The sequence below is a fragment of the Abramis brama genome (assembly GCF_963993115.1).
Source record: "Abramis brama genome assembly, chromosome: 11".
Lineage (NCBI taxonomy): Eukaryota > Metazoa > Chordata > Actinopteri > Cypriniformes > Leuciscidae > Abramis > Abramis brama.
The window spans coordinates 1,586,628-1,610,000 of record NC_139973.1 but is presented as its reverse complement, the minus strand read 5'-3'; the positions used below and the strand labels follow the sequence as shown (position 1 = coordinate 1,610,000).

The window sequence follows — 23,373 nt, the reverse complement described above, 5'->3', positions numbered from 1 at the left end:
TATATATATATATATATATATATATATATATATAATGTTCTTTATTTTATATATATATCTGTCTCCCTTTACTTAACATACACATAACTTGTAAGAATATGACTAGTACTGATAAATAAACAGTAGGCCTGTGAGGTTAAGCTATAAAATAACAGTCCCAAACTAGTTTTTGTTAATGCAATGTTGGTATGAGCCACCAGTCATTTAAAAATATACAAAATAACACAAAGTGAAAATAGTGGCATTTTGGGGTTATGAAAACAAGTGGTGATACACAATACTAACAAGAACTGTTAATGAAACATGGAAACTGCTCCTGATGAACAGAATAAACATCTGACTAACGTGATTTATTGGTATTTTACTTTTATTTCGTGACTTACTAGTTTACGATTGTACAGATTTTGAATTTTCGGAATACAATATAAATTGAGAATATAAAATAAGTTGCATTTACTATGTTTCCATAAGCTTAAACAGTACAATTTTTAATAGTTTAAAAGAAAAGTTTGTTTATTATGTGCATTATTACATTCGTTAAAGTATATACATACTCATCACATTTACAGAGAGGCTGATGTGCTTCATTAAGCGTGAAATGTGAAAGTATGTTATGTAACATATTTCATAATGTGTCATGCCTGATCCTCACAAAGCACATGGTCATTAACTGAAGTAAATATTGACGCTGATGAAGTCGCTGTGATGTTGATGTCACTGGTAATTACACGTCCATGATCGTGGCGTCACTAGCTCCCAGAAGCTCGTCTGTTTTGAGAGAATGCAAACATAAGCTATGAACATGTTGTTAAATATGATTCATGGGATTATTGTACTCTGAAGAGAGCGCAAACACAACATCTACACATTTCTATTTGCAGCGTTGTAGCCAATCACAGTGAAGCCTGTTGAGCGCATTAATGCAATGTCCAATCAGAGTTTTCTTTCTTGTGAAACCTTTAATTAAACCATGGAAGTGTTAGTGATAATCAAAGCACTGAACGGAAGAAAAAAATTGTATGTCTTGTTTTTGTTCTTTTTTTTTTATTGGCAATGCAAGAAATGCTTGTTTTTAAAGGGACTGTTCAGTCAAAAATTAATATTGTCTTATAATTTGCTCACCTTTGTGTTGTTTCAAACCCTGTTGACTTGCATAGAAATGGTGATTTACTCAAAGTGACCCTGCAGTGCCACCAAGTGGATGTTTAATTTTTTTAAATTACTATTTGTACCGTTCTACAAATTTTTTTTGACACCTTTATTCTGCCATCTCTTGTTATTTCATAACTTTACATCCCTCTCTGCTTTTTGTTGTTCTTTATTTCTGAGCTGTCTTACACCATCTGTCAGTGTGCTCTTCAGTTGGCTTTGCTGGACTTGTAACCTAATCCTGGTCAGAACTTAATCTTCACAGTCTTTGAGCGACATCTGCACTGTGAGTCTTTGTGATCAAACAGTGATCCGTTAATCAAAGCGCAAGTGTGAGTGTTTTTATTGTGCGTTTGGGAACTTTGGCCGTGTGTGGTGCTTAAAGCTACACTGTGTAATTTTTTAAGTTGATTCTTAGCAAAAAACACTTTGTTCTTTCAAAATGATATGTGCTCATTAATGTGTAATTACTTCTACCAACTAATCAAGTATTCTCGTAAGCGTAGAATCTGCCATTTAGAATACATACGAGCGAGTCACTCGAATGGCGGCAGCCATGTTGCGCATCCATCTTGAAAATACATTAGCCAAAGAGGGACAAACCTGGAAATTCAAGCTTCGCCTTTCGCATTTTTACACTCAGTGGCACCGTGACGAATGCGAGGGGGAGATTACTCGCGACTGCCGGCAGATTTGAAATAATACGGCCACCGTAGGAGTTAAAACGCCCTCGGAATGGGAGGGGCTAGAAAGTAATATTCAGTTGGTAGTCATAAACAATTTCACTGCTAGATGGGAGAAAATCCTACACAGTGTAGCTTTAAAGATGGCCTGGGAATCCTGCTGCGATACGGTGAAGTGGGTTCTGGTGTATGGATGCTTATTTCTGCCACGGAATAAAAAAGGTAATTTACCTTTTTAACACAAAAAAGTTGGTTACTTTATTTTTTAATCAAAAAAGCAGAATTTCAGGATGTAAACTCTGTACACCGAGAAAAAGTCGAAAAAAGAAAAAAGTCAATTTAAATTCAGTATTACGAGAAAATAAGTCAGAATTATGAGAAGTAAATTCAGTATTACCAGAAAAAAAGTCAGAATTTCGAGATGTAAACAGTATTACGAGGAAAAAAAACAGAATTGTGAGATGTAAATTCAGTATTACGAGAAAATAAGTCAGAATTGCTGGATGTAAATTCAGTATTACGAGAAAAAAGTCATAATTGTGAGATGTAAATTCAATAGCGAGAAAAAAAGTCAGAATTGCGAGATGTAAATTCAGTATTGCAAGAAAAAAAGTCGGAATTGCGAGATGTAAATTCAGTATTACGAGAGAAAAAAGTCAGAATTGCGAGATGTAAATTCAGTATTACGAGAAAAAAAGTCAGAATTGCGAGATGTAAAATCAATATTACGAGAAAAAAAGTCAGAATTGCGAGATGTAAATTCAGTATTACGAGAAAAAAAGTCCGAATTGCGAGATGTAAATTAAATATTACGAGAAAAAAAGTCAGAATTGTGAGATGTAAATTCAGTATTACGAGAAAAAAAGTCAGAATTGCGAGATGTAAAATCAATATTACGAGAAAAAAAGTCAGAATTGCGAGATGTAAATTCAGTATTACGAGAAAAAAAGTCAGAATTGCGAGATGTAAATTAAATATTACGAGAAAAAAAGTCAGAATTGTGAGATGTAAATTCAGTATTGCAAGAAAAAAAGTAGGAATTGCGAGATGTAAATTCAGTATTACGAGAAAAAAAGTCAGAATTGTGAGATGTAAATTCAGTATTGCAAGAAAAAAAGTAGGAATTGCGAGATGTAAATTCAGTATTACGAGAGAAAAAAGTCAGAATTGCGAGATGTAAAATCAGTATTACGAGAAAAAAAGTCAGAATTGCGAGATGTAAATTAAATATTACGAGAAAAAAAGTCAGAATTGCGAGATGTAAATTCAGTATTACAGGAAAAAAAGTCAGAATTGCGAGAAGTAAATTCAGTATTACGAGAAAAAAAGTCAGAATTGTGAGATGTAAATTCAGTATTACGAGAAATGTAAATTCTGTATTACGAGAAAAAAAACAGAATTGTGAGATGTAAATTCAGTATTACGAGAAATGTAAATTCAGTATTACGAGAAAAAAAACAGAATTGTGAGATGTAAATTCAGTATTACGAGAAAAAAAGTCAGAATTGTGAGAAGTAAATTCAGTATTACAAGAGAAAAAAGTCAGAATTGCGAGATGTAAACTCAGTATTATGAGAAAAAAGTCAGAATTGCGAGATGTAAAATCAGTATTACGAGAAAAAAAGTCAGAATTGCGAGATGTAAATTCAGTATTACCAGAAAAAAGTCAGAATTGTGAGATGTAAATTCTGTTTTACGAGAAAAAAAATCAGAATTGCGAGAAGTAAATTCAGTATTACGAGAAAAAAAGTCAGAATTGTGAGATGTAAATTCAGTATTACGAGAAATGTAAATTCAGTATTATGAGAAAAAAAACAGAATTGTGAGATGTAAATTCAGTATTACGAGAAATGTAAATTCAGTATTACGAGAAAAAAAACAGAATTGTGAGATGTAAATTCAGTATTATGAGAAAAAAAGTCAGAATTGTGAGAAGTAAATTCAGTATTACAAGAGAAAAAAGTCAGAATTGCGAGATGTAAACTCAGTATTACGAGAAAAAAAGTCAGAATTGCGAGATGTAAAATCAGTATTACGAGAAAAAAAGTCAGAATTGCGAGATGTAAATGAAATATTACGAGAAAAAAAGTCAGAATTGCGAGATGTAAATTCAGTATTACGAGAAAAAAAGTCAGAATTGCGAGAAGTAAATTCAGTATTACGAGAAAAAAAGTCCGAATTGTGAGATGTAAATTCAGTATTACGAGAAAAAAAACAGAATTGTGAGATGTAAATTCAGTATTACGAGAAATGTAAATTCAGTATTACGAGAAAAAAAACAGAATTGTGAGATGTAAATTCAGTATTACGAGAAAAAAAGTCAGAATTGTGAGAAGTAAATTCAGTATTACAAGAGAAAAAAGTCAGAATTGCGAGATGTAAAATCAGTATTACGAGAAAAAAAGTCAGAATTGCGAGATGTAAATTCAGTATTACCAGAAAAAAGTCAGAATTGCGAGATGTAAATTCTGTTTTACGAGAAAAAAAATCAGAATTGTGAGATGTAAATTCAATATTACGAGAAAAAAAAAAGGATTGCGAGATGTAAATTCAGTATTATGAGAAAAAAGTCAGAATTGCGAGATGTAAATTCTGTTTTACGAGAAAAAAAGTCAGAATTGTGAGATGTAAATTCAGTATTACGAGAAATGTAAATTCAGTATTACGAGAAAAAAAGTCAGAATTGCGAGATGTAAACAGTATTACGAGAAAAAAAAAAGAATTGTGAGATGTAAATTCAGTATTACGAGAAAAAGTTAGAATTGTGAGATGTAAATTCAGTATTACGAGAAAAAAAAAACGAATTGTGAGATGTAAATTCAGTATTACGAGAAAAAGTTATAATTGTGAGATGTAAATTCAGTATTACGAGAAAAAAAGTCAGAATTTGCGAGATTTAAAATCAGTATTACGAGAAAAAAAGTCATAATTGCGAGATGTAAATTCAGTATTACGAGAAAAAAAGTCATAATTGCGAGATATAAATTCAGTATTACGAGAAAAAGTTAGAATTGTGAGATGTAAATTCAGTATTATGAGAAAAAATTCAGTATTCGAGATGTAAATAGTATTACGAGAAAAAAAAACAGAATTGTGAGATATAAATTCAGTATTACAAGAAAAAGTTCAGAATTTAGTAAAAAAAAAAAAAAAATCTGAGATAAAAAGTTGCGATTATCTTTTTGGTTGTTTGTTTATTGGGTGGCGTAAGCAGTGTTCCCCGCTGATGAGTCCTCACCCCAGTGCGCGGGCAGTGGATCTGCGCGTACCACTCCAGACAGTACAGACACACGTGGATGCCCTGACCGATGAACAGACACACCCACATGATGATGTTCCACACCGGGCTCTTCCGGCTGTCGTTCATGGCGAAGTTGAACACCACTGGAAAGGTACACACAAAAAATCACCACATTTCTGCCTGCTCTTTAACTCTTTAACTTGTCATTATGCTGTCTAGATATTTCATGTTGGCCAAAATCTTAAGGCTTTGTATGCATTTATTTAATTAATTTACGGATGAGGAAATCCTAGAATGCTCTGATATCAGTCAAACCAAAAATTATTAAAGCACCAGATATAATTTTTTTTTATATTTCTTTACTAGTGTGTGCAGGACACTATAGTTCGTTAATGTAAGTGAGGAGAGCAAAATAAAGTAAACTGTGACATATTACACCCAATAATTCTTCATACAGTGACTACCAGTAACATTTATACAAATTTGGGACCAAATATTACTCAGACACTTTGATCTGATCATGTTTTGCTGAAGTGTGTTTTCTTTAATTGCTAATGCTCTTTTTACACACAGACTGAACAAAATGAAGCATTGCTTGGTGATTGGTTGAGCTAAACTGGTATTATCTAATTGTGTAGTTAAATTTAACAGCTGACAGATATTCAACATAATTCATGTGTGAGAGTCTAACAGAAGGATGGACAAAACCAGTCAAATATCAACTGAGTTCTTGTCATATTTTATTACCATTTTCTAAACTATAGCGAATAAACTGTGATAATGTGAGAAATGTTGAAGGTGTCTGAATAAATGTTGGTTTGACTGTAAGTGCAGCAAAAACATACAATGCATAAAAATAGTTGGTAACACTTTACAATAATTAATAATTACCTTATTGTAAAGTGTTACCAATTAGTTAAACTACCGTTCTTACCACCGATACCCGCGAATGTGCAGAACATCACCGGGTAGAAGAACCCGAAGCCCATTGTTAAGGCGTATTCATGAACGGATGCAGAAACGGCAAAAACACACAGTGTGGCCATCGAGCGGAGTTTATAACCCGACAGCTGAGGGGATCGAGACAGACTCATGGTCAGAATCATTCAGACATGACACGTATTTTAAAGGATTAGTTCACCCCAAAATGAAAATTTCCTAATAATTTACTCACCCCAATGCCATCCAAGATATCCATGTCTCTCTTTCCTCAGTCCAAATCAATGCAGTTTCAAAAGTCTTTGAAGTGTTTAAACGGGCTGTACGCGATCACAGCTGAAGAAGAGGTTGTTATCTAGCGAAACGATAGGTCATTTTTTTTTTAAAATTATAATTTATAGACTTTTTAACTTCAATAGTTCGGATTGAGCTGATCAACAACGTCATCACGTTGAAAGGTCACGCCGGCGCCGGCAATACTATTTGAACTACTATTCATATTCATCAGAATGTTATTCATATACTATTCATATTCATATTCACAGAATACTATTACTATATATATAATAGCAAACAATACTATTTGAACTATCCTCCTACGTACGGTCGCATTGTAAACAGTGGGGCGGTACTTCTGCCGGCGCCGGCGTGACCCTTCAATGTGATGTAGTTCCCTGTCCGTTTGTTGATCAGCTCAATCCGAACTATTGAAGTTAAAAAGTCTATAAATTATTTTTAAAAAATTAAAAAGACCTATCGTTTCGCTAGATAACAACCTCTTCTTCAGCTGTGATCACGTACAGCCCGTTTAAACACTTCAAACACTTTTGAAACTGCATTGATTTGGACTTAAAAACGATGGTAACCAATGAAGTCCATTGTTAGAAGAAAAATCCAGAAATGTTTTCCTCAAAAAACATAATTTCTCTCCCACTGAGGAAAGAAAGACATGGATATCTTGGATGGCATTGGGGTGAGTAAATTATTAGGAAATTTTCATTTTGGGGTGAACTAATCCTTTAACAGTGAGATTCAGGAGTGTTCGTTCTCACCCGGAGGAAGTCTCTGTAGCCGTAATAATAAAGCCAGTCGTGTACGACGATGTTCCATGTGCGGTAATAATTGGCAAAAGAAGTGGAGTTCCACCAGTCCTGATGAAAGAGAGACGAGACTCTAAACCTGTGAACCTGCACTAGTTAATAACAACAAGCAATGCATTTATTACATTATTCATCTTAAAGTCCCCCTGTGGTTGAAAATCCAGCTTTTAATGTTGTTTATGTGTCTATGTGGTGTTTTAAATCTGCTTTAAGACAATCCATGTGTAAATTCATAAGTCGACACCATTGCTGAGTGTTTTCTCCTTAAAAAATAATACAATATTTATGCAGTTGTGATATTGACATTGCCAATTCTACTTAATTTATAAACATTTAAAATGCTAAATTTTTACATTTAAAACAGATTTTTTTTTATTTTAAATAACATAAAAATAAGATAATAACATAAAAAAGAAAATAAAGTAATTTAATCTAATGTTTTATGGGCATCGGAAGCTTTAGTTGATTCCTTTTTATATAATGAACAAAATAAAAACAACAATCAATTCTTGCATATGACATTTGTAAATAAAATAAAATGTTTCTGCTGTGAAACTTCAAAATGTATAAAAATATAGAATTATAAATGTTTAAATTTAAAATTGATAAATTAAAATAAAAGAAACAAACAAAAAAGTTGTTCAAATGCAAACATAAATAAACACTAAAAACTCGTATGTTTAAAGTCGCCCTGTGGTGAAAATTCAGCTTTTAATGTTGTTTATGTGTCTATGTGGTGTTTTTAATATGCTTTAAGACAAACCATGTGTGAATTCATAAGTCGACTCCATTGCTGAGTATTTTCTCCTTAAAACTGCAGTGAACCAAAGACAGTCTCAAAAACACGCTTTGAAATCGCTGGTGTTTCTGACGTCACAAACTACCTTGTAACCAATCAGATCAACGTGTGATCGTCAACCAGTGGATCTCTGAGCTGAGTGAGTGAGTGGAGGCGGGGCTCATTTGCATATTCATAGAACAGCGCATACTAAATGAGGCAAGGGTGTCGAGTTACATTCAACATATTTTAAGGCATAATGAATTTTTTTTTTTTTCAAGGAAAAAACTTTTAAATATGTCATTTTGGTGATCAAAGATGAGTTTTAAGGGATAAAAGTATTGACTACAGGGGGACTTTAACGTTAGTTAATAAAAATACAACTGTTCATTGATAGTTCATGACAGATCAAATCCATTAAATATTAAGACGCAGCTTTTGATTTTAATAATGTGTTAGTAAATGTGGAAATTGCTTTATGATTTTTCATTGTTCATGTGAACTAATGTAGTTAACAAATAGAACCTTATTGTGAAGTGTTTACAACTCTTCTATATGTTTATATATAGAAAATAGTTTACTTTAAACTAATGAGAGATCACTTACTTTGTAAAACATCCGGTCAGCGAAGCGCAGCATCTCAGCGAAGGCGTTGAGCCAACAGTGCAGGAACGCGTAGAAGCCCAACATAAACATGAGCATCCCTGAACACAAACCACACACACTGCCTGAATAATACACACATAAACCGATTTTCTTTATATTAACTAATATAGGCTGCACATTAGTCGCATCATCTGAAATTGAAAGTCGTTTCGGATGCGAATTGTTGCAGTTTGATTAAAGTTAATGAATAGTTTGCACTGGTGAGTCAGATCAGAAATATGAAGAAAGTTTTTATTTCATGTCGACTTGAGCAAAGACATAGTATGAGTTGAGCAAAGACATAGTATGTGTTTGTGTTTGTGTGTGTGTGTGATGGGTAGGTTTATGGGTCGGGTTAGTGTGTGTGTGTGATGGGTAGGTTTAGGGTGTGTGTGGGTGTCTGTGTGTGTACCTGGAAAGGCTGCGTGGAAGAGCATCAGGATGAGTGAGCGTGTGTGTGTGTGTGTGTGTGTGTGAGAGAGTGTGTGTACCTGGAAAGGCTGCGTGGAAGAGCGAGCGAGCGAGCGAGCGAGTGAGTGAGTGAGTGAGTGAGTACCTGGGAAGGCTGTGTGAGTGAGTGAGTGAGTGAGTGAGTGAGTGAGTGAGTGAGTGAGTGAGTGAGTGAGTGAGTGAGTACCTGGGAAGGCTGTGTGAGTGAGTGAGTGAGTACCTGGGAAGGCTGTGTGAGTGAGTGAGTGAGTGAGTACGTACCTGGGAAGGCTGTGTGAGTGAGTGAGTGAGTACCTTGGAAGGCTGTGTGAGTGAGTGAGTGAGTGAGTACCTGGGAAGGCTGTGTGAGTGAGTGAGTGAGTGAGTACCTGGGAAGGCTGTGTGAGTGAGTGAGTGAGTGAGTGAGTGAGTGAGTGAGTGAGTGAGTGAGTGAGTACCTGGGAAGGCTGTGTGAGTGAGTGAGTGAGTGAGTGAGTGAGTGAGTGAGTGAGTACCTGGGAAGGCTGTGTGAGTGAGTGAGTGAGTACCTGGGAAGGCTGTGTGAGTGAGTGAGTGAGTGAGTGAGTGAGTGAGTGAGTGAGTGAGTGAGTGAGTACCTGGGAAGGCTGTGTGAGTGAGTGAGTGAGTACCTGGGAAGGCTGTGTGAGTGAGTGAGTGAGTGAGTACGTACCTGGGAAGGCTGTGTGAGTGAGTGAGTGAGTACCTTGGAAGGCTGTGTGAGTGAGTGAGTGAGTGAGTACCTGGGAAGGCTGTGTGAGTGAGTGAGTGAGTGAGTGAGTACCTGGGAAGGCTGTGTGAGTGAGTGAGTGAGTGAGTGAGTGAGTACCTGGGAAGAGTGAGTGAGTGAGTGAGTGAGTACCTGGGGTGAGTGAGTGAGTGAGTGAGTGAGTGAGTGTACCTGGGAAGGCTGCGTGGAAGAGCATCTGAGCATCTGAGTGAGTGAGTGAGTGAGTGAGTGAGCGTGTGTGTGTGTACCTGGGAAGGCTGCGTGGAAGAGTGAGTGAGTGAGTGAGTGAGTGAGTGAGTGAGAGTACCTGGGAAGGCTGTGTGAGTGAGTGAGTACCTGGGAAGGCTGTGTGAGTGAGTGAGTGAGTACCTGTGAAGAGTGAGTGAGTGAGTGAGTGAGTGAGTGAGTGAGTGAGTACCTGGGAAGGCTGTGTGAGTGAGTGAGTGAGTACCTGGGAAGGCTGTGTGAGTGAGTGAGTGAGTGAGTACCTGGGGTGAGTGAGTGAGTGAGTGAGTGAGTGAGTGTACCTGGGAAGGCTGCGTGGAAGAGCATCTGAGCATCTGAGTGAGTGAGTGAGTGAGTGAGTGAGTGAGTGAGTGAGCGTGTGTGTGTGTACCTGGGAAGGCTGCGTGGAAGAGTGAGTGAGTGAGTGAGAGTACCTGGGAAGGCTGTGTGAGTGAGTGAGTGAGTACCTGGGAAGGGTGAGTGAGTGAGTGAGTGAGTGAGTGAGTACCTGGGAAGGCTGTGTGAGTGAGTGAGTGAGTACCTGGGAAGGGTGAGTGAGTGAGTGAGTGAGTGAGTGAGTGAGTGAGTGAGTGAGTACCTGGGAAGGCTGAGTGAGTGAGTGAGTGAGTGAGTGAGTGAGTGAGTGAGTGAGTGAGTGAGTGAGTGAGTGAACCTGGGAAGGCTGCGTGGAAGAGCATCTGAGTGAGTGAGTGAGTGAGTGAGTGAGTGAGTGAGTGAGTGAGTGAGTGAGAGTACCTGGGAAGGCTGTGTGAGTGAGTGAGTACCTGGGAAGGCTGTGTGAGTGAGTGAGTGAGTACCTGTGAAGGGTGAGTGAGTGAGTGAGTGAGTGAGTGAGTGAGTGAGTGAGTACCTGGGAAGGCTGTGTGAGTGAGTGAGTGAGTGAGTACCTGGGAAGGCTGTGTGAGTGAGTGAGTGAGTGAGTACCTGGGGTGAGTGAGTGAGTGAGTGAGTGTACCTGGGAAGGCTGCGTGGAAGAGCATCTGAGCATCTGAGCATCTGAGTGAGTGAGTGAGTGAGTGAGTGAGTGAGTGAGTGAGTGAGCGTGTGTGTGTGTACCTGGGAAGGCTGCGTGGAAGAGTGAGTGAGTGAGTGAGTGAGAGTACCTGGGAAGGCTGTGTGAGTGAGTGAGTGAGTACCTGGGAAGGGTGAGTGAGTGAGTGAGTGAGTGAGTGAGTGAGTGAGTGAGTGAGTGAGTACCTGGGAAGGCTGAGTGAGTGAGTGAGTGAGTGAGTGAGTGAGTGAGTGAGTGAGTGAGTGAGTGAGTGAGTGAGTGAGTGAGTGTACCTGGGAAGGCTGCGTGGAAGAGCATCTGAGTGAGTGAGTGAGTGAGTGAGTGAGTGAGTGAGTGAGTGAGCGTGTGTGTGTACCTGGGAAGGCTGCGTGGAAGAGCATGTGAGTGAGTGAGTGAGTGAGTGAGTGAGTGAGTGAGTGAGTGAGTGAGTGAGTGAGTGAGTGAGTGTGTGTGTGTGTGTGTACCTGGGAAGGCTGCGTGGAAGAGCATCAGGATTGTGTGTGTGTGTGAGAGTGTGTGTGTACCTGGAAAGGCTGCGTGGAAGAGCATCTGAGTGAGTGAGTGAGCGAGCGAGCGTGTGTGTGTGAGCGTGTGTGTGTGTACCAGGGAAGGCTGCGTGGAAGAGCATCAGGATTGTGTGTGTGTGTGCGTGTGTGTACCTGGGAAGGCTGCGTGGAAGAGCATCAGGATTGTGTGTGTGTGTACCTGGAAAGGCTGCGTGGAACAGCATCAGGATGAGTGAGCGTGAGCTGAGCGGCTGGTGGCTGTTGTTCCGGAACACTGGGATGCACAAGCGCACCAGTATGAAGTACAGGTAGAAGAAACTGGCCAAGATCTGAGACAGAGGAACACGAGCGTCACCAACTCTCACGGTGAGACTAACACTGTGTGTGTGAACACTACCACACTAACACGGCTCTACAACCAGTCGGGTTCGTACTGTGCCATCATTTTCATGACGGAAAAGAAAAAAAATTTGGAGTGAAATGTGTTTGTTAAATATACTCTAATGTCCTTTTTAAAATGTATTCATATTTTATTATATTTTTATATTATTTGTTAAATATACTCTAATGTCCTTTTTTAAATGTATTTATATTTTTCTATTATTTATTTATTTATTTATAAATAGACAATCAAACACCTGATAATACTGACAGACGGAGTATAAGATAATCTGCAGACCTTTTTTAATTGTATTTATTATATTTATTTAGATTTTGGTCTTGACGCCTACATCAGCTGAGAGAGTGCTTTCATTTATGTTTAAATATATATTTTTTTTAAATCAAGTATAGTTGTAAGTACAGATCATGGTAGTATTTGCTGTTTGCTAAATTTCATTTGTGCCATTTAAAAAATATGTTGTTGATTTTCATCACTGTATAAAAGTAATAAGAACTGAGGGGTGTAATTATCAAGAAAATAATGTCACAGTTCAAAACATTGCTTTTTACCTTTTTCTTTTCTTTATGCAAAATACAATTTCTCATTTTTGATTTAAATGTTTGGGTGTAATGTGAGCCAGACGTGTTAAAGTGAGCGATTAGTCAATCCCACCCTCAGGAAGTTCATGCCGACGTACTTCCACCTGATGGACGGGTTTCTGAAGGGAACAACAAACAGTGAGGATATTGATTTGTAAGTGTGTAACACAGCCGTGTGGCTCAACAAGAGGCGCTTACCGCGGATACACCTCACGGTAGATCAGAGTCGGGCAAAACAAGAAGTACAAATAACTGGAGAGTGACGGATATCGCAGAGATTTATCTGTGGAAAAACAGACGTGAAGATCAGCGTTACGACTCAACCAACATTTACTCATTTCTCACATCATCACAGTTTATTCGCTAAAATGGTAATAATATGAGCAGAACTCAGTTGATATTTGACTGGTTTTGTCCGTCCTTCTGTTAGACTCTCACACATGAATTATGTTGAATATCTGTCAGCTGTTAAATTTAACTACACAATTAGATAATACCAGTTTAGCTCAACCAATCACCAAGCAATGCTTCATTGTGTTCAGTCTGTGTGTAAAAAGAGCATTAGCAATTAAAGACAAAACACTTCAGCAAAACATGATCAGATCAAAGTGTCTGAGTAATATTTGGTCATAAATGTCACTAGTCGCTGTATGAAGAATTATTAGGTGTAATATGTCACAATTTACTTTATTTTGCTCTCCTCACTTACATTAATGAACTATAGTGTCCTGCACACACTAGTGAAAATGATATCTGGTGTGTTTTCAACACTCTTACCCTTCTGTGTGTTGTTTTTGAGGACGGCTGGTACGGTTTCACGGATAAACGAGTAGCTCTTCATCACTAATCTGATCTGTGGAGTAAAAGCAGGAGTTAGGCCTCGTTTACACTGCAGGTCTTCATGCCCAATTCTGATTTGTGTCCTTTATCCGATTTTTTTGACCGTCCGTTTACACGTTCTTTCAACTCTGACCCATATCCGATTCACGCGTTTATACTTGCCATACAATCTGAAACATCGCGCATGCTTAAAGGGTTAACTTCTCTTGCACAGATGGACAAACGCGAAATATGCTTGATGCTCTGCGATATATGCAAAGTTCGCCAAACATCACCATGATTATGAGGAGGACGAAAAGTGCCATCATTGCACATGTGCTTCAGTTACTGTGTGTGCGAGAGATCTCAGGACTGGCGGGAGCATGTGTTTAAATATTGGCTTTAACGAGGAGCAGTGGGTCCGACATTTTTTTCGGGGTTTCTCTCGTCATTAAACCGCGGAGACGTCGCCTAACGCCTCAGAAAACCCGATCTGCCTGTTTACATGACAGTCGCATTGGCACATATCTAATTTATTTATACATATGAACGAGGCCTGAAACCGATCTCGAAATATCCGAATGCATGCGTTTTTTTTCTGTTTACACGGTCACTGAACACATCGGATCTGTCACATATGAGCAAAACATCGGAATTGGGTCACATTTCACTGACAGTGTAAACGAGGGCATTAGTCAAGAAAAGTATCTTTAGTATCTGCCCAGTTTTGTCCTTTAGGCCGCTGACCTCTGACCCCTGACCCCCTATTTGAGCACGTCTGCTTTGATATGCATGAGATGATGCCAATCATTTAGTATTTGTTTAATTTGGCAAAGGCCAGCAGACTTTGGACCCTGAACCTCAAATGAACGTTGGCACACACCACTGGGCATCGCTTCGGCTCTGGCACACTATTATTAAAACCCAGTTCGTTAACCATTAATTTAACAAACGTATGATCATCATAGCATCTGATGTAATGAAGATAATGATAATCATTCTATTATTTTTATTTAATAATCATTAAATTTGATATGTAATGTATTTCTGATTATACATCTCATTTAATTATGTAGATTATAAAAATATATTATATAAATAATGATTGTCATTAAATTATATATTATTATTAAAACCCAGTTTGTTAACCATTAATTTATTAACTTCTATCTTCATAGTATTTGATGTAATGATGTATTAATTATATTATATCATATTATATTATTATAAATAAGTTTATATTAAATGATGATAATCATTAAACTATATATATATATATATATATATATATATATATAATTTTTATTTAATAATCATTCAATTATATATGTAATGTATTTCTGATTATACATCTCATTTAATTATCCTGTAGATTATATACAAAAATATATTATATATTTTATAAATGATTGTTATTAAATTATATATTTATAGTCTATTTATTTGATTTAATTGTCATTAAATTATATATGTAACTTATTTTTGATTATATACCTAATTATTAGATATCATTTAATTATCATGTAGATTATTAAAATATTACATATAAAATAATTATATGTAATTTATTATATTATTTATTTATTTATTTATTTATTATAAAAATGTAAACATTAAACATAATTTTATATATATATATATATATATTTAATATAATTTATTTATTTTTTAATTTGATATCATTTATTTAATTTAATTATTAAATTACATGCATATGCATTTAAATATATTACATATGCATGTAATGTAATAATAAAGTAGATTAAGTAAAGCATGTCGATTGTATATTCCCAGTACCTGCTCTAATATGATGATGAATCGTGATGCGGGCGGCAGCTGATAATGCAGGACGACACACACAGGGAATATTCCCAGCATGCTCATCTGCGCAGCACACAGCGTGAGCGCACACACACACGTCCTCCAGCGGCTCCTGAGGGCCCGTTCGCCCCAGACCTGCAGAATGTGGTACGGCCCGAGCAGAGTGTAGCTCGACATGAGCGTCCAGGCCCAGACCACCGTCCCCAGCTGACCGAACGCGTAATAGAACAGATCAAAGTCCAGAACCAGCCTGAAAGATACACACACTCACTGTCAGGCTCTCACACACACACACACACACTCACTGTCAGGCTCTCACACACACTCACTGTCAGGCTCTCACACACACACTCACTGTCAGGCTCTCACACACACACACACACACACACACTCACTGTCAGGCTCTCACACACACACACTCACTGTCAGGCTCTCACACACACACACACACACACACACACACACACACACTCACTGTCAGGCTCTCACACACACTCACTGTCAGGCTCTCACACACACTCACTGTCAGGCTCTCACACACACACTCACTGTCAGGCTCTCACACACACACACACACACACTGTCAGGCTCTCACACACACACACTCACTGTCAGGCTCTCACACACACACACACACACACACACACACTCACTGTCAGGCTCTCACACACACACACACACACACACACACACTCACTGTCAGGCTCTCACACACACACACACACACTCACTGTCAGGCTCTCACACACACACACACACACACACACACACTCACTGTCAGGCTCTCTCACACACACACACACACACACACACACACACACACACACACACTCACTGTCAGGCTCTCACACACACACACTCACTGTCAGGCTCTCACACACACACACTCACTCACTGTCAGGCTCTCACACACACACATACACGCGTATACACACTCACTGTCAGGCTCTCACACACACACTCACTGTCAGGCTCTCACACACACATACACGCGTATACACACTCACTGTCAGGCTCTCACACACACACTCACTGTCAGGCTCACACACACATACACACTCACTGTCAGGCTCTCACACACACACGTATACACACACTCACTGTCAGGCTCTCACACACACACACACACACACACACACACACTCACTGTCAGGCTCTCACACACACACACACTCACTGTCAGGCTCTCACACACACACACTCACTGTCAGGCTCTCACACACACACACACTCACTGTCAGGCTCTCCAACGCACACTCACTGTCAGGCTCTCACACACACATACACACACTCACTGTCAGGCTCTCACACACACATACACACACTCACTGTCAGGCTCTCACACACACACTCACTGTCAGGCTCTCACACACACATACACGCGTATACACACTCACTGTCAGGCTCTCACACACACACTCACTGTCAGGCTCACACACACATACACACTCACTGTCAGGCTCTCACACACACACGTATACACACACTCACTGTCAGGCTCTCACACACACACACACACACACACACACACTCACTGTCAGGCTCTCACACACACACACACTCACTGTCAGGCTCTCACACACACACACTCACTGTCAGGCTCTCACACACACACACACTCACTGTCAGGCTCTCCAACACACACACACACACACACACACACACACACACACTCACTGTCAGGCTCTCACACACACACACACACACACACTCACTGTCAGGCTCTCACACACACACACTCACTGTCAGGCTCTCACACACACACACACTCACTGTCAGGCTCTCACACACACACACACTCACTGTCAGGCTCTCCAACGCACACTCACTGTCAGGCTCTCACACACACACACTCACTGTCAGGCTCTCACACACACACACTTACTGTCAGGCTCTCACACACACATACACACACTCACTGTCAGGCTCTCACACACACATACACTCACTGTCAGGCTCTCACACACACATACACACACTCACTGTCAGGCTCTCACACACACACACTTACTGTCAGGCTCTCACACACACATACACACACTCACTGTCAGGCTCTCACACACACATACACTCACTGTCAGGCTCTCCAACGCACACTCACTGTCAGGCTCTCACACACACACACTCACTGTCAGGCTCTCACACACACACACTCACTGTCAGGCTCTCACACACACATACACTCACTGTCAGGCTCTCACACACACATACACACATACACACACTCACTGTCAGGCTCTCACACACACACACTTACTGTCAGGCTCTCACACACACATACACACACTCACTGTCAGGCTCTCACACACACATACACTCACTGTCAGGCTCTCACACACACATACACACACTCACTGTCAGGCTCTCACACACACACACTCACTGTCAGGCTCTCACACACACACACACTCACTGTCAGGCTCTCCAACGCACACTCACTGTCAGGCTCTCACACACACACACTCACTGTCAGGCTCTCACACACACACACTTACTGTCAGGCTCTCACACACACATACACACACTCACTGTCAGGCTCTCACACACACATACACTCACTGTCAGGCTCTCACACACACATACACACACTCACTGTCAGGCTCTCACACACACATACACGTGTATACACACTCACTGTCAGGCTCTCTCACACACACACACACACACACACACACACACTCTCACCTGCCCTGGTCGATGTAGTCCACTGCTAACGTGCTCATGATGAACAGGAATAGAGCTGCGATGAACATGTGGTAGATGGTCCTGATGTGACTGATCTCAAATAACTCACTGGAGAGAGAGGAACACTTTTTTTGTGCCATTTTTGGTTAAAATATTAATAATAATAAATATAGCTGCAAGCCCCGAAGGGGAAGCAACAGCAGTGCAGAGCCAGAAGAGCAAAAGCAGAACGAACATTTTTTTAAAAACACGACACGCTTTCACTTCGCTTCCAGGGTTCAGTAGTTCAATTTTGCATATAAATGCAACGAATAACAAATAAATGCTATATTTAACAAGTTCAGATTCGAGTATTCTTCGAACGACACCATGTCTGGAACAGACGCACCTCTTCTGGCCACAGTATCTCCTGCGGTCTGAGCATGTGCCACAGGATTCGGACCCGTGACCAGAAATGTTGTGCCGATTGTCAGATCGTTTAAAAGATGCAATTTATGAAATAATTCGAAATGGCCGACCGATGGTTTATCCTCGGATCATATCTTGGGATTGGGCATGAGACGAGGAATCCATAGACACCAAGGTCACTATTTTCTGACAACATGTTCAAATATGATATGATGCCAATAATTTTGTATTTATTTAATTTGGCAAAGGCCAGCAGACTTTGGACCCTGAACCTCAAATGAACGTTGGCACACACCACTGGGCATCGCTTCGGCTCTGGCACAATATTATTAAAACCCAGTTCGTTAACCATTAATTTAACAAACGTATGATCATCATAGTATCTGATGTAATGAAGATAATGATAATCATTAAACGAGATATATATATATATATATATATATATATATATATATATGTATATGTGTGTGTGTGTGTGTGTGTGTGTGTGTGTGTGTGTGTATTATTTTTATTTAATAATCATTAAATTAAATATGTAATGTATTTCTGATTATACATCTAATTTAATTATGTAGATTATAAAAATATATTATATAAATAATGATTGTCATTAAATTATATATTATTATTAAAACCCAGTTTGTTAACCATTCATTTATTAAACTTCATAGGATTTGATGTAATGATGTATTATTTATTATATTATATTATATCATATTATATTATTAGAAATAATATTATATTATATCATATTATTATAAATAATTTTATATTAAATAATGATAATCACTAAACTATATATATATATTCTGTTATTTTTTTAGAAATAAAAAATGTATTATTATTAGATATCATTTAATTATCATGTATATTATATATTAAAATATATATAAAATAATTACATATAATTTATATGTAATTTATTTATTATAAAAATGTAAAGATTAAACATAAAAAAATATTTATATGTGTGTGTATATATATATACACACACATTTAATTTAATTTGATATAATTTAATGTTCTCAGATCATGGTTCTGATGAAGTGTACCAAGTTTCGTTTCAATTGATCAAAGTTTTGCTAAGATACAGCCTCTGAACCAATCTTGAGTTAACATTAAGTTCGCAACATATTTTCTAGAACAAAGCGTTCAAAATAACCATTTGAAAAGGGAATTTTTGAACTGGTGGTGGCGCTATAGAGTTGGTCCTAGAGACCCCAAAGTCGGTCTTATTACTGTTCATTACCATCACTACAAGTGTGCCTATTTTCATCATTTTCCTACTTGCGGTTCATAGACTCCCATTGGGGAGGAAGAATAATAAAGTAAACTGATGACATCTTAACATTGTCAAGAACATCTAAAACAAGTTTTACGAAAATTGTTTACGAAGTCATGACCTTTCACCTTTGGCATTTAGGATGTTTTGCTGTTTTAAATTGTCAAATTATTTGTTTATTACTAGGCTGTCAGTCTTGTGGGTGGTTGCTAGGGCGTTGCTAGGGTGGTTAGGATTTTCTATTATCGATTCATAAACGTCAGTAATAATACTTACTCCAGCAGTGAGCATCTGGCTATAAACACCTTCCCCTGCTCCAGTTTGTGCCTGGAAATCAAAGTATATGTGCAGAAACACTTTTATTCAAGCACGTGACTCCTCCTGCATTGGCAGGATGTGACATCACAGAAACTCTCACCTGTTATTGCTGCTTTCCTTCTGGTCGGTGTGTGTTTGTGTGTGTGTGGACAGAGACTGCACTGAGTCAGTGAGCGCTCGCTCCAACACTTCATTCAGACGAGACTGAACATGTCTGATCACTTCCTCTTTCATCCTCTGAGCAGAAAATACAGTTTCACATGATCATTCTGAGACTGCGCTATCATGTTATGGGGTGGTTCTAAAAATTATTATTTTTTTAGTTTAAATTAAAGGCAAAAATCACCATGGTCTATAAATACTGCAATATGCAATACTAAAATAAATGGAAAAAACATTTGTTTGCGAATATGAGAAAAATATTTGGATTTGTTTTTATATACATGTATGTATGTGTGTGTGTGTGTGTGTGTGTGTGTGTGTGTGTATGTATGTATATATATATATGTATATATATGTATGTATGTATATATGTATATGTATATATATATATGTATATGTATATATATATATATGTATATATATATATATATATATATATAAATATGTATATATGTATATATGTATGTATGTATGTATGTATGTATGTATGTATATATATATATAAATATAAATATAAATATAAATATATATATATATATATATATATATATATATATATATATATAAATATAATGACACACACACATATATATATATATATATATATATATATATATATATATATATATATATATATATATATATATATATATACAGTGCTATGCATAAGTTTAGACACCCATGCTAAAGTTGACTAAAAAGAGGAATAAAAAATCATCTTTTGGAAATTGAACTTAATGCCTTAATTAAAAAAATTAGGGAAAATCCAACCTTTAAGGACACCAATTTTCTTTGTGAATGAATAATGTATCATAAATAAATAAATGTTCTTCCTTAAAATACAGGGTGCATAAGTCTGGACACCTCTATGTTAAATTCCCATATTTTTAAAGGCCAGTTACTTCATGGATCCAGGATACTATGCATCCTGATAAAGTTCCCTTGGCCTTTGGAATTAAAATAGCCCCACATCATCACACAGCCTTCGCCATACCTAGAGATTGGCATGGAGTACTTTCCATAAGATCATCTCTCAATGCAAATCAAACCAGCTATTAGGCTAACTGAAATAAAACCATGCCAGTCTCTAGGTATGGTGAAGGCTATGTGATGATGTGGGGCTATTTTAATTCCAAAGGCCAAGGGAACTTTATCAGGATGCATAGTATCCTGGATCCATGAAGTAACTGGCCTTTAAAAATATGGGAATTTAACATAGGGGTGTCCAGACTTATGCACCCTGTATTTTAAGGAAGAACATTTATTTATTTACGATCCATTATTCATTCACAAAGAAAATTGGTGTCCTTAAAGGTTGGATTTTTTAATTAAAGCATTAAGTTCAATTTCCAAAAGATGATTTTTTATTCCTCTTTTTAGTCAACTTTAGCATGGGTGTCTAAACTTATGCATAGCACTGTATATATATATGTAGTTTTGCATTTTGATATTTTCATTAAATTCTCAAATACAAAAACTTAAAAATGCTGATATATTACTTTAATTGTTGTAATAAATCAATGTAATTGGTATTTGATGCCTTTATATACACACACACACACACACACACACACAACAAAATACATTTTCTTTCTTTCTTTTCTATGCAGGATCATGTTTTCGGCAGTGAAGTGTCTTACCTCCATGTCTTGGTTTCTCTGTGTCATCTCTCTCATTCTCGTGTGATTCTCATCTACACACACACACACACACACACACACACACACACACACACACACACACACACAGACAGTACAGCTGTGCTTTACATTGGTTAATGCATAATAATATAATAGTGCTTTACATTGGTTAATGCAAACATGTACAACATTTGTCATCAGTGTGAACTCACGCTGTGTGATCGAGCCATTCTCGGTGTGTGTGGCTCCTCGGCCTCGAGTGTTTCTGGTGTCGTGTGTTGACATGACGCTTTAATCGATCGAGTCCTGATGAAATGTCTAGGAGAGACCCAAGTTTTATATTTAGATGCATGAAAAACATGATGATGGCTGCAGATGTTTCAGTGGAGATGAACAAGCTGATTCGTTCTAATGCATCATCTGACCTTTTGAACCCTGAAACATGTTGACCTGAGGTTACCTGTGCTATAGTATATTCACTAAAGCTAGTTATCTCAATGTAAACAGGGCTAATCTTTGACCGTTCGCTGATTATGAACAAGAGTTTCATGACCGAAAGAAACCCTCAGTGTTCTTTACGTTTACCTCAGTGTCATGGACACACAGATTTACAGAGATATAATGAATGCTATTACACACATTTATGGTTATGGCTGATAAATGATGTTGGAGATGATGCTAACAGAGACAGACACAGATGTCACAGACACTGAAAAACTCACTTCATGAAGAAATTAATTTCATACCTATTAGTCTCTTACTTTATGAATTTATGAATGCTTTGATTGTTAGATTTGATTCGCTTTTTAATTGTAAAGACGCAATAACTTCATAAGCGTTCCTAAGAAGGGATTTATGAATGAAGTTCAGGTAAACATGTCTAGATCATATTTCACCCAAAAAATCTAAGCAAAAAGTAAAACAATTGCATAAAGAAAATGCATTTATATATATATATGAAGAGTTCAGATGCAAAAGCCTCTAAGTGCCATCTAAATTACCTATTAATTGTCATTTAAGTGAAATTACTGAACTTAAATATACAAGCTTGATAAAAATGATCATTCTAGAAGAAATTTTCAAATGGCACTTAGAGGCTTTTGCATCTGAACTCTTCATATATATATATATATATATATATATATATATATATACAGTAATAAGAATATTACAGTAATAAGAATAACTAATACACACACACACACATATATATATATATATACATACACACACACACACACACATATATATATAACATTTATTTTATTTATATTTTTTAATATAATTATTACAAATAAAAGCATTGCTAATAGCAGCACCATGATGAATAAATAATACACATTAAAATATAGCATTGTTTTTGTATAAGAATTTGTGAATATAATATCAAAATACAAAGAAAAATCCAAAATACAAAGAAAAATCCAAATGGTCCTAAAATACGCTTTCTGTGAACAAAAAAAGTTTTCCTTTATTTATTTATTAAGTGAAATATGACCCGGAGATGTTCCCGACAGATTTCATGAGATTCACTCTTATATTACAATAATATTTATTATAAATAATAAAATACCCCAGTACCTGTTTTTAATCACTGAAAATGAAATGAACGAAGACTGAAGCATTAATGAACATGGACGGACTCACCTTGGCGGATCTCCTGTCCCGTTCGCTGCGACTGTACGTGTGTTTATATGAGCTTTGCTCTTCAGTGTCCTCAGGCTCTGCTCAACAGCGTCATTGATCTGTTTACACACTGAATCTGCTCCACTGCCCCTGTG

At 37.4% G+C, this 23,373-nt stretch overlaps 1 protein-coding gene across 1 annotated transcript; it reads right to left on the bottom strand.

Annotated features, from left to right (window-relative positions):
• Positions 1-495: 495 nt before the first annotated feature.
• On the bottom strand, positions 496-23,373 carry soat2 (sterol O-acyltransferase 2). Its single transcript, XM_084129116.1, has 16 exons — positions 23,240-23,373; positions 21,805-21,910; positions 21,593-21,645; positions 19,891-20,027; positions 19,749-19,799; positions 17,783-17,890; positions 15,074-15,347; positions 13,235-13,310; positions 12,656-12,740; positions 12,531-12,576; positions 11,676-11,805; positions 8,497-8,594; positions 7,065-7,163; positions 6,008-6,143; positions 5,071-5,216; positions 496-768 (listed from the first exon to the last, which is right to left on the bottom strand). The coding sequence occupies exons 2-16, from the start codon at positions 21,875-21,877 to the stop codon at positions 715-717; spliced, it is 1,566 nt and encodes a 521-aa protein (XP_083985242.1). The 5' UTR covers positions 21,878-21,910; positions 23,240-23,373; the 3' UTR covers positions 496-714.

Coding starts and splice junctions, on each gene's coding strand:
- soat2 (XM_084129116.1), bottom strand. CDS start 21,877: ATGTCAACACACGACACCAGAAACACTCGAGGCCGAGGAGCCACACAC. Junction 17,891..19,748: donor GCCAGATGCTCACTGCTGGA/GTAAGTATTATT, acceptor CTCTCTCTCCAG/TGAGTTATTTGAGATCAGTC. Junction 11,806..12,530: donor TCGGCATGAACTTCCTGAGG/GTGGGATTGACT, acceptor CCTCTGTCTCAG/ATCTTGGCCAGTTTCTTCTA.